This window comes from Hevea brasiliensis, chromosome 16, assembly GCF_030052815.1.
Source record: "Hevea brasiliensis isolate MT/VB/25A 57/8 chromosome 16, ASM3005281v1, whole genome shotgun sequence".
Lineage (NCBI taxonomy): Eukaryota > Viridiplantae > Streptophyta > Magnoliopsida > Malpighiales > Euphorbiaceae > Hevea > Hevea brasiliensis.
The window spans coordinates 33014864-33032129 of record NC_079508.1 but is presented as its reverse complement, the minus strand read 5'-3'; the positions used below and the strand labels follow the sequence as shown (position 1 = coordinate 33032129).

At 32.3% G+C, this 17266-nt stretch overlaps 1 protein-coding gene and 2 non-coding genes across 3 annotated transcripts; 1 reads left to right on the top strand and 2 right to left on the bottom strand.

Moving 5' to 3' along the window:
* The first annotated feature begins 2631 nt into the window (after positions 1-2631).
* Positions 2632-4379, top strand: LOC110666308 (glycine-rich cell wall structural protein-like). Its single transcript, XM_058138736.1, has one exon. The coding sequence runs from the start codon at positions 2680-2682 to the stop codon at positions 3859-3861; it is 1182 nt and encodes a 393-aa protein (XP_057994719.1). The 5' UTR covers positions 2632-2679; the 3' UTR covers positions 3862-4379.
* Positions 4380-14358: 9979 nt separating this feature from the next.
* On the bottom strand, positions 14359-14465 carry LOC131175118 (small nucleolar RNA R71). Its single transcript, XR_009145279.1, has one exon. It is a non-coding gene; the product is annotated as a small nucleolar RNA R71 (small nucleolar RNA).
* Positions 14466-16681: 2216 nt separating this feature from the next.
* LOC131175116 (small nucleolar RNA R71) lies at positions 16682-16788 on the bottom strand. The gene has a single exon (XR_009145277.1). It is a non-coding gene; the product is annotated as a small nucleolar RNA R71 (small nucleolar RNA).
* Between the last annotated feature and the right edge of the window lie 478 nt (positions 16789-17266).

Below are 17266 nucleotides of genomic sequence, written 5' to 3'. Positions count from 1 at the left end.
AATTTTTAGCAATTTTAATAAAAGTAAAATTTTTAAAATATATTTAACATTTATTCCTTTAAACATAAAGGTAAAGAAAAATTAATAAAAAACATTTTTATCTCTTTAAGTGTGATGAAACTATATATCTATATATATTATACAGTTTTGAAGTTAACTTTATTTATTATGTAACATTATATATACACTAGATAAATATCCTTTGGATTTCAATTTTTTAATGAAAATAATAAAATTATCTTTAAATAAATATTAATTGACAAGTTATATTATTAATAAGCTTTTATCCTTATAATGAATTAAATCTCAAAATAGCACAAGAGACTTAAAAAAAAAACTCAAATCCTTATTTATCCTATACTAATGCACATGGTTATTAATATATATATATATATATATATATATATATATATATATATATATATATATATATATATATATTAATTTTAATATATAAAAATAATATAAAGATTTACATTTTTTTATTAATTATTTTAAATTTTATTTTTATTAGTTTTACCTCTCAAACATTTTTTTTTTCTATCAATAGCTTTTTTTTTATTATTTAATGGTTTTTTGATCACATATATTTAGAAAAATATTTTTACTAGTATTTGTAATGAAGCAATATATAATACTTTTAAAAAATAAAAATATGTCAAGAATAATTTTAAATTTAAGATTATTACTAAAATTTAGTATTTTAAAAAATTATTTTCATTTGGACTTTTATATATAAAAAATTTATATGCATTATCATTTTTATTAAATAATTTATTATTTTATATAATAATTTTCTATTTAAATTAAATAATTTTTTTTTTATAGATTCACTTATTAAACTTTTTAGCTTCGCCCTTGTTTATATATTTTTGATATAAACACATATTTTTAATTTAATATTCCAACTAAATAATGAAATATAAAAATATTTTCTTAACAAAAAATTTTTATGAAAAATATTTTTTTATATAAATTATTTTTTCAAAATAAAAATAAATTTACCCTTAATTTAATCTTGTAAATATACAAGAAACAAACTAAACACCATATACCGCTCGTTGACACTCCTATCTTATCAAATGTTCTTGCACAGTCAAAGAATCCCACAACAACGGTGGAGAGAATTCGGTGAATGTGAACACAACTGATTAATAAATAAAAGAATAAATATTATTTTTATTTTTTAAGAAAATGAAATCACAAATTTGAAAGTTGATAAATGTATTCACACAGAAATTTAGGTCTCGCCATTTACGTGGCATTACGTGGAACACTATTAATTAATATTTTAGGACTAATTAATTAATACTAATTTACGTGGCATGTTTACATGAATACATTAAAACGGCCAAAAATAATCAGTGAAAGCAAACAGAATAATAATATGGCGCGATTCGGAAGTAATTGAATAAGGGCAAACAAAAGTTAAGTAGGACAAAATTTCGCAATTTTTTTTTTTTGAAATTGATATTAAAAATGGATAGAATCAAACAAATTTTAAGATGGAATATTGCCAAATTTCATTTATTAAATGTTAAATTTATGTATTCATTGATGAATATCAAAAGAGGGTATTTTTGCTATAGAGTTATTTCATTTATAATTTGTAAAATTCATACCATAAAAAATATATTTGCATTTTAGAATTTTTTTAAGCTTGAAATACACTAATATGTAATTTGATCGATTATTTACCAACAGTTAGCAGAGGTATAACTTTAACCTCTTATAACATAGCAACTTAAGTGAAATGAGTCAAAGGGGTTAGGACAAAATATTGGCCCACTGAGCTATCACTGGTTAATGACAACAACTCCTAGCACCTGTCAAGCAATTTGAACCATTGACCTTAACTCTGATACTAGTTATAAAATTCAACGTGAATAATTGTATTACTAAAAATAAAATATATACAGATACAAGAAACAATCACAAGTACAAGAGATAAGCTACAAGTTAGTTACACATGATTAAGATAAACTATATATGCAAACTGATCTAATCAGATAACTCCTTATCAGTTGAGACCATGAAACGCTAATCTTTTATGTTGGTAGTTACCCATTAAAAATATTAATAAAAGAGTGAGTGTTGTTCAAAGCAATTAATTGTGGCTACCATTCAACTTCATTATATTATTTTTGTAATTTGCAAACAGTAATTAATTGGAGATATTTCAGTCCTCGTGAAGCATATAAGATAGAAATATTAAAGTTATTTAACCGAATTGAAACAAATTAAAATTATAAATGTATATGTTATGAAAACAAAATTTAGTGATAGCGATAAAACGTTTTAATTTTACCAAGTAATTTGCAAGTGAAGAATGTCTACACAATTGTTTTCTTAGTTAAAGAAATTAGTAATATATATATATATATATATATATATATATATATATATATATATATACACACAGTTAGCCAACCTTTTTGGCATATGTATTCCTCCTTGCTGACGTCATTACTTTTCTAACATCAAATGATCTCATTATTATTATTATTATTATTATTATTATTATTATTATTATTATTATTATTATTATTATTATTTCTGAAATAAACCCGCTCCTTTGCTTCTTCTATATAAGGATGGCAATGCTTTAGTTAGCATCCAAGAGCAAAGTGGGTGAAAAAAAAAATCCAAACAATCTCAACTTACGGTACCCCAATAGAAATGATGGACAATGAAGGTGTCAAAGGTGCCATTGGTGGTGGGGCGATTGGAGGAGGTGCCACAGGTGGTGGTGCCACAGGTGGTGGTGCAACAGGTGGTGGGGCTACAGGTGGTAGTGCAACTGGAGGAGCTGCCACTGGAGGAGCTGCCATTGGTGGAGGTGCAACTGGAGGCGGTGCTATAGGTGGTGGGGCGACTGGAGGAGGTGCCACAGGTGGTGGTGCGACTGGAGGCGGGACTACAGGTGGTGGTGCAACTGGAGGAGCTGCCACTGGTGGAGGTGCAACCGGAGGAGGGGCTACAGGTGGTGGGGCGACTGGAGGAGGTGCCACGGGTGGTGGTGCAACTGGAGGCGGAGCTACAGGTGGTGGAGCAACTGGAGGAGGTGCCAAGGGTGGTGGTGCAATAGGAGGAGGGGCTACAGGTGGTGGTGCAACTGGAGGGGGTGCAATAGGAGGAGGGGCTACAGGTGGTGGAGCGACTGGAGGAGGTGCCACGGGTGGTGGTGCAACCGGAGGCGAGGCTACAGGTGGTGGGGCGACTGGAGGAGGTGCCACGGGTGGTGGTGCAACTGGAGGTGGGGCTACAGGTGGTAGTGCAACTGGAGGAGGTGCCACTAGTGGGGGTGCAACAGGAGGAGGGGCTACAGGTGGTGGAGCGACTGGAGGAGGTGCCACGGGTGGTGGTGCAACCGGAGGAAGTGCCACTGGAGGGGGTGCAACAGGAGGAGGGGCTACAAGTGGTGGAGCAACTGGAGGAGGTGCCACGGGTGGTGGAGCAACTGGAGGAGGTGCCACGGGTGGTGGTGCAGCTGGAGGCAAGGCTACAGGTGGTGGGGCGATTGGAGGAGGTGCCACGGGTGGTGGTGCGACTGGAGGCGGGGCTACAGGTGGTGGAGCAACTGGAGGAGGTGCCACTGGTGGTGGTGCAACTGGAGGCGGGGCTACAGGTGGTGGTGCAACTGGAGGAAGTGCCACTGGTGGGGGTGCAACAGGAGGAGGAGCTATAGGTGGTGGTGCAACTGGAGGAGGTGCCACGGGTGGGGGTGCAACTGGCGGCGGGGCTACAGGTGGTGGGGCCACTGGAGGAGGTGCCACAGGTGGCGGTGCAACTGGAGGTGGGGCTACAGGTGGCTACAAATGTCATTTCCCCATGTCATTGTCCAAGCAAAGTAGAAACTAAAGTTTGTACGTGGGAAGAAGAAAACTCTCCTATGGTGGAGATAATAGTTGATCTTTCCTATCGTGCAGAACCATGCAAGAATGACTCTTACACGTATGTGCAGATATTCCCCGGGAAGCCTCGCTTCATGTGTGGTAAATAAGCTTCATTGGTTATTATATTATAATGCGCCACAAATTATATATATGGATATGAATAAGTGGGCACTTGTCATGTTGGTTGTTAGTCTTGACATTTGCAGTCTCTCAAATAAGGTAAATTATAGAGTATATTTGGAGCATGTGCTTTTTCACTCATATAGGTGTAGGACTCACTTTTCATTATCTATGAAAAGACCCACATATATGTGAGTGCAAAGAGTACTAAAAGTTTAATGCTCTATGTACATCTAATAATTTCTCAATAAATAAATTGTCTGGCTGCAATGTGTGAGTACTGCTTTATCTTTTATCTTGTGTAAGGAACTACATGTAATATGAACTTTAATGTGCTATAATGTTTAATGTTCTTTTTGTTAATGATAGTTTGTTTTTTTTCTTCTTTTTATTTTTTTAAAATCATCTTTAGGCCACATCTATTTGCACAACTATATATATTTACAGAGCTTCGAGACGATGAATAATCCAAGGTTATTTCCACCAACAAACTAGCATATGCTATATTCAATGGTTTGGCTATGCTAGGTTTAGGATTAGTCAAAAAGGTGTTGCCAAGCCCACCAAATCCAACAATAATAAAATCAAAATTTTTAAAAAATTACAAATTAATATTTGAATTTTTTTAATATAAAAATGTACTCTTTCTGTCTATACAATTCCAAAAGTAGCAATAATAAGCTTTATATGAGGAAAGTTTTGTACATGGATATATAATAATGTAGATTCATGCAATGCATGACTTGGGCTATAACTATAATGGCTTGAAATTCACTTGGTATTGTGATTTGGTGCATGAGAGATAAATAGTCTCATAAAAATATAATAATATTCTGAGAGGCATGACAATTAGGGTCAGTTTTTCAATAAAATGTGAGCAACTGCCTAATTATTAGGCATTTGGAATTTCGTAATTAAAGATAGTTGAAAACTACAGACAGGAGAATTTCATATTTTACATATAAGGTTACGTTGTTTCTTATAAAATAATTTATATATAAAAATTATCTTTTATAAAAAAAATATTTTTTAAAATATTTTTTATAAAAATATTTTCTGTTATTTAGTTATAATATTAAGTCAATAATATGTATTTATATTATATATGTAGAACTATTTTTATTTTTTAATAAAATTATTAAAGTTTAGAAAATAAAAAATGATATTCTCTTTTTAAAAAAAGTAATCATTTTCATGATTTAAATTTTTTTAATTAAAAAAATATTTTCTATTGATCCATTTTTTTAAGATGCCAAACACTAAAAAATATAAAAATATATTTTTATTAAAACGAACAGAGCCTAAATAAACATATTTTATTATGTTAAATATAATTGAGTTTCATCCACTAGATCTAATAAGAACATAAGAACCTTAAAGCTTTAAACTATTTCTAATAAGCTTATCGATTTTCTTCCATCTTTCCATCTCAATGATCTCATATTTGTAGTAAAAAAGATTTGTTTATACATATAACAACAAAATAAAATAAATAAATAAATATATATATATATATATATATATATAAATTATTTTTCGCTATTTAACTCTATTAGATACTAAGTTCTTATTAATATCTAAAATTTATAAATTTTTGATATTTTATTTGTAAATAGCTATGCAATATTTATAATAAAATTTGTCTTTTAAATTTAATTTATTATAATGAAATTTATGTTACGTATGCTTAGCTTTTGGTGAATTTATAATCGAAAGATCCTGTTTGCACATCTTTATTGTAAATGAAGTGAAAAAAGAATATTTTTTTATTTTATAAAAAATAAAAATTTATGGGGTTGATATTTCAAATTCTTTTTGCCTTTAAATAAGGCCTTAAATTGTTCTGATAAGAAATTTAATTTTCTATATCCCTTATTTAAAAACTGAAATTTTATAAAAATTAAATTCAACCAATATCTTTTTTTCGTTAATTCTGATATTTAGAATAAAAAAATTTAACTATTTTTAACTTGCGAGAAATTTCATTTAAAAAAAAATAAAAATCAAACATAATTATGTGAAAATTCAATAAATTATTTTTTGCAAATGATCTATTCTAAAAGACGCCTTCATATTTTGTTTTTAATTTTCTTTTTTTTTCCCAATTTAAAAACTAGAATTTTATAAGAATTTAATTTAATTGATTTCTTTTTTGTTAGTTCTCATGTTTGACATCAAAGAATTCAATTTTTTTTAATTTAAAAAATTTTATTTTAAAATAAATTTTAAAATAAATAGAAATCAAGAATGATTGTGTGAGAATTCAATTGAATTATTTTCTTGTAAATGATTAATTATGAATGAATGAGAATTTCATGAATATATATATATAAAATTGGGTTCGACAGCCTCAATTTATGAACCAAATCACCATTTGATTTGAATAAATTTAACAACATTAAAATTTATAGTAAATCTTATGCATAAACATCTGTTAAAATTATGACTTAAAATTTTAATGAGATTTGGAGAGATATCTCTTACTTATTTGTGTGGGAGAAATATTCTTCAATAGGTGGAGGATTATTTTATATATCATATAGAATTCCTATTATAGTGTTATTCATAAATTGAGTGGGGCTCATAATTATATTAGAATTGAAATAATTAATACTATAAATAGAAAAATAATGAAAAGATTTTTTGACTTTCAGCTCATTAAGTTAGTGTGTTTGCTAATTACTAAGGAGCAATTTTGCCAATTGATGAGGGGTTCCTACCTATTATGATCCCATAGAGGGAAAGAGGCTTCGGCTTAAGGTGGAGAAGGGACTATATTTAAGAGGAAGGAATTCTTATTCATTGGTGAGAGGACTCTTACTCATATAGTTGAAAACACATTTTGTGGTGTAGTAGTAAAAGTAGTAAATATATTGGGTAATATCAAAAGGAGATTGGGAGGATTGACTAATGTATTTATTAGGATTCTCTTGAATATAATTGAGTTAATGGTAGATAGTTTTGAGCTTCTAATTGATATTTATTATTTGAAGATAGTAAAAGATAGCATGCCCATGATATAACCCTACGTAAAGAGGGTAAACCATGTAAATTTTATTATTGTTATTAGTTGCTTTATTTTTTTGCATTTTACACACTTCTGCAGTACACAATAATATCCTTATTTTTAGAATTTTTTAATATAAATTTAAAAATAAAAATATAAAAGAAAATTAATTTTATTTTTCATTTCAACCTTTTTATAATTAGTGGAGGCCAGACAATTCAGAATATCAATCATACAAAAATCGTATTCAAAAAGCGGGTGAATACATTATTAAACTTATTGCTAATTTCTAATCGTTTTTTTTATCTAAAATATAACTGATGTACAATTTTGCATAAATCTAAGTAACCATAATTCATTTGTTATAACTACCCATTTTAAATTGTACACGAAAATTTGCTATATATCTCCTTTATAAAAGTAGAGAATTATATCTGCGTAGCTATTAACAATTAATAATAAATATTCTAAACCTAATAATTTACTCATATTATAATATTAAAAAACTAAATAACTCTTAAAAGGTGTTTGGTTTAACTTATGAAAATCAACTCATAAGCAGTTTGTAATGTCCCAGACTTTTAGTGCTCTGAATAGTGCCATATTCAGTTAGTGAATAGTACTATTCAAATCCAGTTTGAGAACTAAAAATAAGATGAAAATAAATTGAAATAAGTAGTATAAAAATCAAAGTAACCATCGGGTCATGGACTTTGATAAGTTCATAATTTATTAATTTTACTCCTATCACATTTAGTGTTTCGAGGGTATCTTTATGCCTAATTTAGTTAATTAAAGTATCATTATCTATTAGTCATATGTTTAGAGAGTTGTTGGAATAATTGTGTTAAATGGAGAAATTTTTAGCATTTGCATTAATTTGACTCTTGCTATATTTTTTTAGGATTTTGGTGAAGTTCTAGAGCATAGAATTGTGGAAGGAAGCTTGGAAAGGTCGAAGGATTAAGAAGCATTGTTGATACAAAGTACACAGGTCATGTAAGCACAACCATGGACCCGTGTAACATTCTGCCAGAAGAAATCCAGAGAACCGAGGAAGAAACCAAGTACACGGGCCGTGTAACTTGACCCATGTAAATCCTGGAGGCCCGTGTAACCTTCTGTGCCAATGCAAGACATACCCACTCAGCTCCAGTAAGTTACACGGCCCTGGGCCATGTAGTGATACACGGGCCGTGTATCCGTCGACAGTCAGTTTCCTAATTTTGCTCCAGTTGCAGTTTTTGACAAAGACTCTAATAAAACCTAACCCTAGACCATTTATTATAAATAGAAGCATTCAGCAGCTGACACAAGACAACATTCAGTAGCTTCTCAAAAAGAGAGAATTAGACCTTCGTTCTCCATTCTCTTTTGAGATTTTTTCTTTATTTTTCTTTATTTTTCTGTAAGCCATGAACATGAGTGGCTAAGTTTTTAATTCAGTTCAAGAGATTCAAGTTCTTTTGCTTGATTTGTAAGACCAAGTTCTTAATTTAATTTATGTCTTCTTGAATATCTATTGTTTTTTTATTTCATTGTTTTTGATCTGTTGAATGATTTGCTAAAAAGGCCTATTAGTTAATTGTTTGATGTGATCAATTGCCAGTTCATCTTCATAATCCGTAATTGTTGTGTAAGATTAAACATGAGTAGCAATTAGGTTTTATTGATTATGATCCCAGTTTTCGATAATAACTTAAGGAAACAATAGGGTGGATTAAATTATATATGCTTCATAAATTGTTGTTCAGCTTAACTACTTCCTTTTCTTAAAGTAGTTATTAATTTGACGAGGATTGCTTAATACCAACTCAGTTAATAATTAGAGTTAATAAGAGTGTTGGGCTCAAATTGATGAGTGTAGGGAAGTCAGGGGTTTACCTCGCTGTTTGGTAAATCTACATTAAGTATTGTCACACCCTACTCCTCCGTAAGATGTAACATAATCCTGTAGTACACCTAATGAATTACCGTACTTCGCCTACCAGTAACCCATTAAATATACTACAAGGGATTTTAAATCAATTTTCGTGAAATTTAAATCATCGATTAAAATCTGGTGTTATAAAAAATTTTCAAAATATTGGCAAAGTGCCAGCTGTATTTTGAGAAAACAGTTCTTCAAACCCGAAAAAGAAAACACTCCCAATATGTTTTCTCAAATACAACTCCAATAAACTTCATTTCATCTCACAATTCAATCTCAATAATCAAATCATTTCATTTTTAAACCAACCTCATCATAAAAGAAACATTTCATTGATTACAAGACTCAAAAATTAATATTACAAAACTATTCAGGTAAATGAAATATCAAATTTATATTTAATTACATACCAAAATATTTTACAAGAGTTTTTATACAATTGCTTAAATAATTTACATACATATTATTACATGCATACATCAAAACCTATGTACATGGGTATACCTATGATATACCTGGAGCTGATCTGAATGTGTCTTCAAAGAAGCTTACTCAACTGCTTATGCTCTTTTCACCTGTGACAGCATACAAAGCTATCGCTGAGTGGTGAACTCAGTAGTACACAACTCTAATTTAAAATATAGTACAATATACATTGACAAAATTATAACAATTAATTTGAAAGTCTCGAAATTCAACAAAATTCCAAAAGTCAAAATCTTCGTTGCCAATAATATAAATCATTAGTTAAAATGACTTTGACCAAGAAATTCAATTTATCAAATCGTAACTAGACATTTAAAGTAATTATAGCAATCATGAAAATAAAGATTAATTCCAACAAAATCAATTATGCATAAATCCCATTTGAAATCGAAATTCTTTACTATTCAAAAACCATTCTTTATCTCACTAACTATGCAAGACTAATCTACAAGGGCCATTTTTGGGCTGATTCTAACTCCCTATGGTCGGGGAGGTCGAATCGGATTCTAACTCCCTATGGTCAGAGAGGTCGAATCATCGTGCATCGTATACATCACAATAAAACTTCCGAAAGGGTCATAATATATAAACTTAGATCTAACCTCTAATAAGAGGAGAATCTAAGCCTGTGCACATACCATGGTAATCAAAACAAAGCTAACTTCATTGTCTCCTCAACAAATGAGAGAGACGGGTAATAACCGAGTCAAGCATCTATAATGAGATACAAAACAATATCATCAATCTCTTTGTCCTTTTTGTGAGCATAAATCACAACACAAATCGATTCAAAGTCAATTCCAATATCCAATAATTTTTATGCTCATCACAATTCAAAATATAAATTTGTATTTTTCTATGCACATTGCCCTTCACAATTCAAAACATATTCTATCACAATTTTCCAAAACATAATTTGTTCAATTGACAACAATGCTTAATACTTGTTGAAATACCATTTCACAAAGCTAAATTCTTACATACTGTAATAATTTCAATAATCATTGAATTAAATCCAATACTTGATAAACATAATACATAAGGAAAATAACTTCATTTAATCATATGAAATATTCAGAACAAAATCAATAAAAAAAAAACTAGTTATGCACAAACCTCTGATGAGTCGCCTCTTGGCCTTGACTCAATGTTCCTTATGCTTTTCAATATCCTTTTCGACTGAAACATACAATTTAAAGTGTTTCAGTACTCAGTTAAATTGTTTCTAACAATAAAATCCAATATCTAAATTTTCTTAGTACTATTCCCTTCAATTCATTTCATTAGTCAACCTATAACGTTGACCTTTGATGTACTCTAAGTGAGTCAATTTTAATGTTCCCAATTTGTCATTTTTTATAGCCTCTAAGTGTTGATATATGTTACCAATTTCATTTTAAAGCTTATTGCATTTTATTGTAATTATTCAGATTTCATGGCCAATGTTTACTGTCTATTGGACCAAGCTACAGTGTAAATTTAATAGATTTCTCTTCATTAAATTGTTTCTCATTGTGTTTTCTTTAATTTCCTTTTTGAATCATGTCATTTGGATTTGTATAACTCAAGTTATGGTCAATTGACCATAACTAGGTCAATTCTGAATTTTGGTTCCCTTATTAGGCAGTTTTAGTATTACACCTTGCCAATTTTATTTGAGTAAGTTGCTGCCATATTTAGGTCTATTACTCTTCATAGGATATGTTACCCTATGTCTTATGGTCACTAATAATTTTTTATTGTAATTTTTCAAGTCTTGTAGAGTTACTTATGGTCAAGTTATTGGACTGGACTCAATGGTCTTGTAGTGACAGGATGTTCAACTAGGGCAGTAGCTTTGACCTAACATTTGAGCTTCTTACATTCATAAGGTGAGGGAGAGGTCTAAAAAAAAGTTGAAGGTCTATTTCTTAGCTTTCCAGAATGGTATGGCTTATTTTGGTTGAAGACTTCTAGTGGGAGTTATACTTAAAAAACTTTGCTGGAGTTAATGGTCATTTGAACCATTTTCAGATTTGGTATGCTAAATTAATCAAGTTAATTGACCTAGTTTCCTAAGTTTTTGGGTTTTGGTTAAAATACCATTATTGTAGGCCTATGTCTTAGTGAAAATTTGGCACTGGTTTCAGGGCATTTGGAGTTATATGGACCAAGTTATGGTCATTTTACTATTGCTGGTCAAGTTGCACTTATATTGCAAAGTTTAGGTCATTTTTAAGTCAAAGTCAATTCGGCCAGTTTTTGTAACCCAATTTGTACAAGCATTTTGACTTGGTTTTGGTCATTTCTAGGTTTTGGTGTCTTCATAAGAGTTGTATCTCTATGTCTAAGCTTTCCATGGTATAAATTTCAGGTCATTTGGATATGTTTTGAGTGAGTTATGGCCAAAATATTGACTGCTGTTCATATAGTCAAAATTCTGGGTTTTCATGTCATGCAATTCCGAATTTGGTCATTCTTTTAGGTCACTTCTAGGCAAAATTTGGATAACACTTCTACATGAAAGTTGGCCTATTTTATGTTTAGTTTCACCTCCAATTGGCCTCATACCAATTGGAGTCACAACTTTACACTTATAACCTAATTTATACACTGCCAACAATCACAACCTGCATAAGAGAATTTACACTACCAATTTGGCAATCCTCCTCCTCCCAATACTTTAATATTCATTCTTGGCACTTTTATATTTATTCAATGCAATTCCAGCAAAGTAAATTGGGCAGAATACTCAAATAATATAGGCTCCCATGGCTGCCTAAAATTGGGCAGTCCAATAACTTAACAATTCCATCAATTTTCATCACCAATCAACTCATCTCAAGCTAAACATAAACTTTACTTAAGAAAGGAAATGAATTGGACCCTTACCTCTTTTTGGAGCTTGGTCAAACCTTAACAAAACTCCTTCTTTTTGCTCCCAATATGTTGCCTAAGATATGAGGATAAAGTTTAATGAAAGAACCTTGAAGATTTCATGGCTTGATCTTGGTGGATGAGAGCTTGAAGCTTTGGCCATCCATGTAGTTTTTGGGAGGATCGGATTCTGCTTGAAGATGAAATGAAGAAGAAGAAGTGGCTGAAGTGGGATATGCTGTCCACTTAACCAATATACAAATCCATAGTGCTCCACTAAGGTGGATTAAATGTTTAATAATTCAAATTTTCCCTTAATTGTAATTATGCTCCAAACTTCCATCATTTATTTTATGTACCATATTTTTAATTTTCATGATATTTTCAAAGTGTGCTATCACTCATTTTTAATGGACATTGAGGTCAAAAGGAAACTCTAGGTGTTAATTGACCAAAATGCCCCTATTCGATTTGTATTCCCAATTTTTCGGTAACACTAATTTTTGTTTGTTTTCTTGATTTTTCATTTTTCTTTGTACTAATTTATTAATTTTTCTTTGACATTTCTAATGTCATTTATACCTCAATAGATGTTTAATTAGGTCCCAAAAATAATTTCTAGGGTTCCCCGTGGTCCAGGGCTAGTCAAAGGTCCTCGCCGCAACTTCCCGGTGCGGTCACCCATCGCTATGATTTTTGACTCGTTTAACCTAATCACATTTCATTGCTCTTATTTTTCCTTTGTTTTTCTTGTATTTTTCTCTATTGTATTTCATTATTTTATGTCTCCTCAATAACATTTAAGTATAATTCTAAGTATCCTAGCTGTCCGGATAGACACTGGTCACCAGAATAGTAGAACGCACTACCGAATATAGGGGTGTTACAAGTATTCAATAAGATATAATTGTATTTCTTTTGTCTATGATCGAATCAATGCATTGGAATGAGAATTACCTTGGACTGAAGTTTGTTTAATTTGAGAGTTTTTTATTTAATTTTAGATCTTAATTTTTGATTTTTTTGATTTTTGATTTCTTCTTTGGATTGCGAATTACCCCCCCCCCCCCTCCCCCAACCTTTATTTCTTTTTCCAAGTGCACGAAATTTAATAATTCAGTCTCTAGGGTTCAACCTGGACTTATCACATATTGCAGAAAATATTTCACAGCTAGTAATTTCAGTTAATTAAATTTCTAGTGGATTCGACACCCATCAAGAATTTTGGCACCGTTGTCAGGGACTGAAATTCATTGAATTTCGTGTTTTTAGTGTTAGGGTATTTTGTTATTAATTTTGTTTGTGAAGTGTTGTTATTTTCAGGTTTTCGAAAAAAATTACGGTGTTACTATTCATTGACAGATTTTTAGTTGAATTTGGAGGGTGGCCCATACCTTTTTTGAAGGAAATGATGCTCTGATCAAGACCAATCAGTAAATTCATTGGCCCCACTCTCTTGAGGCCAAATTCGATTGTTTTCTAGGGTTTTGAGGCATTTTTCTATTTTTACTTTGATTTCTTTTTGTTTATGACAAGAACTTCTCACTGGTGAGTTGATCTTTGATCCAGAAGTAGAAAAAATAGCTAAACAGTTGAAAAAATTGGCTAAGCAGGCTAAGCAGATTCCGAGTACATCTGAAGGAGTCCAATCTCTAAGGGATTTAAGTTCAGATTCGGATTCAAATTCCGAAAACTACACCATGGTTGTTAGGACTTTGAAAGAATTGGCTGCTCCTAATCTAAACCAACAACCTTTGTGTATTCAATACCCTGCTTTAAATGTTGCTTTTGAGTTAAAATCTGGACTAATCTATTTGTTGCCTAAGTTTCATGGTCTTGCAGGTGAGGATCCACATAAGCATCTAAAGGAATTTCATGTTGTGTGTTCCAGCATGAAACCTCAAGGAGTTTCAGAGGATCAGATCAAGCTTTAAGCTTTCCCTTTCTCACTGGAGGGCACAACTAAGGATTGGTTGTATTACCTTCCATCTAGATCTGTCAACTCATGGAATGGGATGAAGCAGATATTTCTGGAGAAGTATTTTCCTGCTTCCCGTGCTACCAATATAAGAAAAGAAATTTTTGACATCCGGCAGTACAATGGAGAGAGCTTGTATGAGTATTGGGAACGATTTAAGAAACTGTGTGCAAGCTGTCCCCACCATCAAATAAATGAGCAGCTTTTGATTCAATATTTCTATGAGTGACTTCTACCAATGGACCGCAATATGATAGATGCTGCCAGTGGAGGAGCTTTGGTTGATAAGACACCAGAAGAGGCTAGGAGGCTGATTGCTAACATGACAGACAATTCTCAGCAGTTTGGAATGAGAATGGATCACACACCTATGAACGTTAATGAGGTAAGTACATCTAACCTTGAGAAATAGATTTTTTATTTAACTTCTTTGGTGAGGCGGTTGGCTGTAGGAAACATGCAAACTGTTAAGGTATATGGAATTTGTTTGGGTTCGGGTCATGCTACTGATATGTGTCCTGCATTACAAGAGGATGAATAAATGCAACATGCTAATACAGTAGGACATTATGGACAGCCACAACATAGGTATGATCCCTATTCGAATACTTATAATACAGGATGGCGAGATCATCCCAATCTGAGTTATGGGAATCAACCGGTGCAAAATCGATACCAGCAGCAAAGACCACAAGTGAATCAACCACCTCCACCTCTGCCTCCCTCAAATCAAGGTATGTCACTTGATGAAATTGTTAAGGCTTTGGCTAATAATGCACAACAGTTTCAACAAGAGACCAAAAATAGCATTCAAAACATAGAGAGGCAGATTGGTCAGTTAGTCTCATCTGTGAGTAAGCTAGAAGCTCAAGGTTCTAGAAAGCTTCCATCACAAACAGTCATGAACCCCAGAGAAAATGTGAGTGCGATACTGTTGCAGAGTGGGAAAGAAGTTGATAATCAGACTCCACATGAGTCAACGAAAAAGACGAAGCAAGGAGAAAAAGAGTCTGAAGTTGAGATAAATACTGAACCTAAACTGAATAAGGTTAATAATTCTGTTCTTCCTCCATTCCCCTGCAGGTTGGCCAAGATGAAGAAAGAAGAACAAGAGAAAGAAATTTTGGAGACTTTCAGGAAGGTAGAGGTCAATATACCTTTACTGGATGCGATCAAATAAGTTCCTAGGTATGCTAAATTCCTTAAGGAATTATGCACTACAAAGCACAAGTTGAGGAATAATGAGAAGATCAGTGTGGGGGAAAATGTATCGGCATTAATTAAGCAAAAATTACCCCTAAGTGTAAGGATCCAAGTTCATTTTTTATTCCCTACAGAATAGGTGATTCTAAATTTGAACATGCAATGGTAGATTTAGGAGCATCTATTAATGTTATGTCAAGTTCAATTTTTCAAACTTAAATTTGGGTCTTTTGAAAGAAACCAGTGTTATTATTCAGTTAGCTGATCGTTCTAATGCTTACCCATTGGGAGTAGTTGAGGATGTGTTGATGCAGGTTGGAGGGTTTATTTTTCCTACAGATTTTTACATTCTGGATATGGAGGATAGTGTTCCCACATCAAAGTTAGCTTTGATTTTGTTTGGAAGACCCTTCCTAAAAACTGCCAAGACAAAAATTGATGTGGATGATGGTACCTTAACTATGGAGTTTGATGGAGAGACTGTCAAATTTAATATCTTTGATGCCATAAAGTATCTTGCTGATGACCATTCTGTTTTTTCTATTGATGTTGTTGATACATTTGTGCAGGATGTTTTTGAGTTAAGCATGGAGGATGAGCTAGAAGTGGTTATTAGTCAAGGAATTCAAGAAATCAGTACCAATCATCCATTAACTATAGAGGTTCAAGAGGCAGTAATGGCATTGCAGTCATTACCTCTTGCTCCATAAAGGTATGAAGTATCAAAGATTGACTTACCTATATCTCACACAAAATTATTACCTTCTATGGTGCAGGCACCGGTTCTTAAACTCAAGTCTTTACCTGAGCATTTGAATTATGTTTACATGGGAGACAATGAGACAGTTCTAATTATCATCTCAAGTAATTTAACAAAGAGACAGTTCTAATTATCATCTCAGTTCTAATACCCTGCTTTAAATGTTGCTTTTGAGTTAAAATCTGGACTAATCTATTTGTTGCCTAAGTTTCATGGTCTTGCAGGTGAGGATCCACATAAGCATCTAAAGGAATTTCATGTTGTGTGTTCCAGCATGAAACCTCAAGGAGTTTCAGAGGATCAGATCAAGCTTTAAGCTTTCCCTTTCTCACTGGAGGGCACAACTAAGGATTGGTTGTATTACCTTCCATCTAGATCTGTCAACTCATGGAATGGGATGAAGCAGATATTTCTGGAGAAGTATTTTCCTGCTTCCCGTGCTACCAATATAAGAAAAGAAATTTTTGACATCCGGCAGTACAATGGAGAGAGCTTGTATGAGTATTGGGAACGATTTAAGAAACTGTGTGCAAGCTGTCCCCACCATCAAATAAATGAGCAGCTTTTGATTCAATATTTCTATGAGTGACTTCTACCAATGGACCGCAATATGATAGATGCTGCCAGTGGAGGAGCTTTGGTTGATAAGACACCAGAAGAGGCAAGGAGGCTGATTGCTAACATGACAGAAAATTCTCAGCAGTTTGGAATGAGAATGGATCACACACCTATGAACGTTAATGAGGTAAGTACATCTAACCTTGAGAAATAGATTTTTTATTTAACTTCTTTGGTGAGGCGGTTGGCTGTAGGAAACATGCAAACTGTTAAGGTATATGGAATTTGTTTGGGTTCGGGTCATGCTACTGATATGTGTCCTGCATTACAAGAGGATGAATAAATGCAACATGCTAATACAGTAGGACATTATGGACAGCCACAACATAGGTATGATCCCTATTCGAATACTTATAATACAGGATGGCGAGATCATCCCAATCTGAGTTATGGGAATCAACCGGTGCAAAAT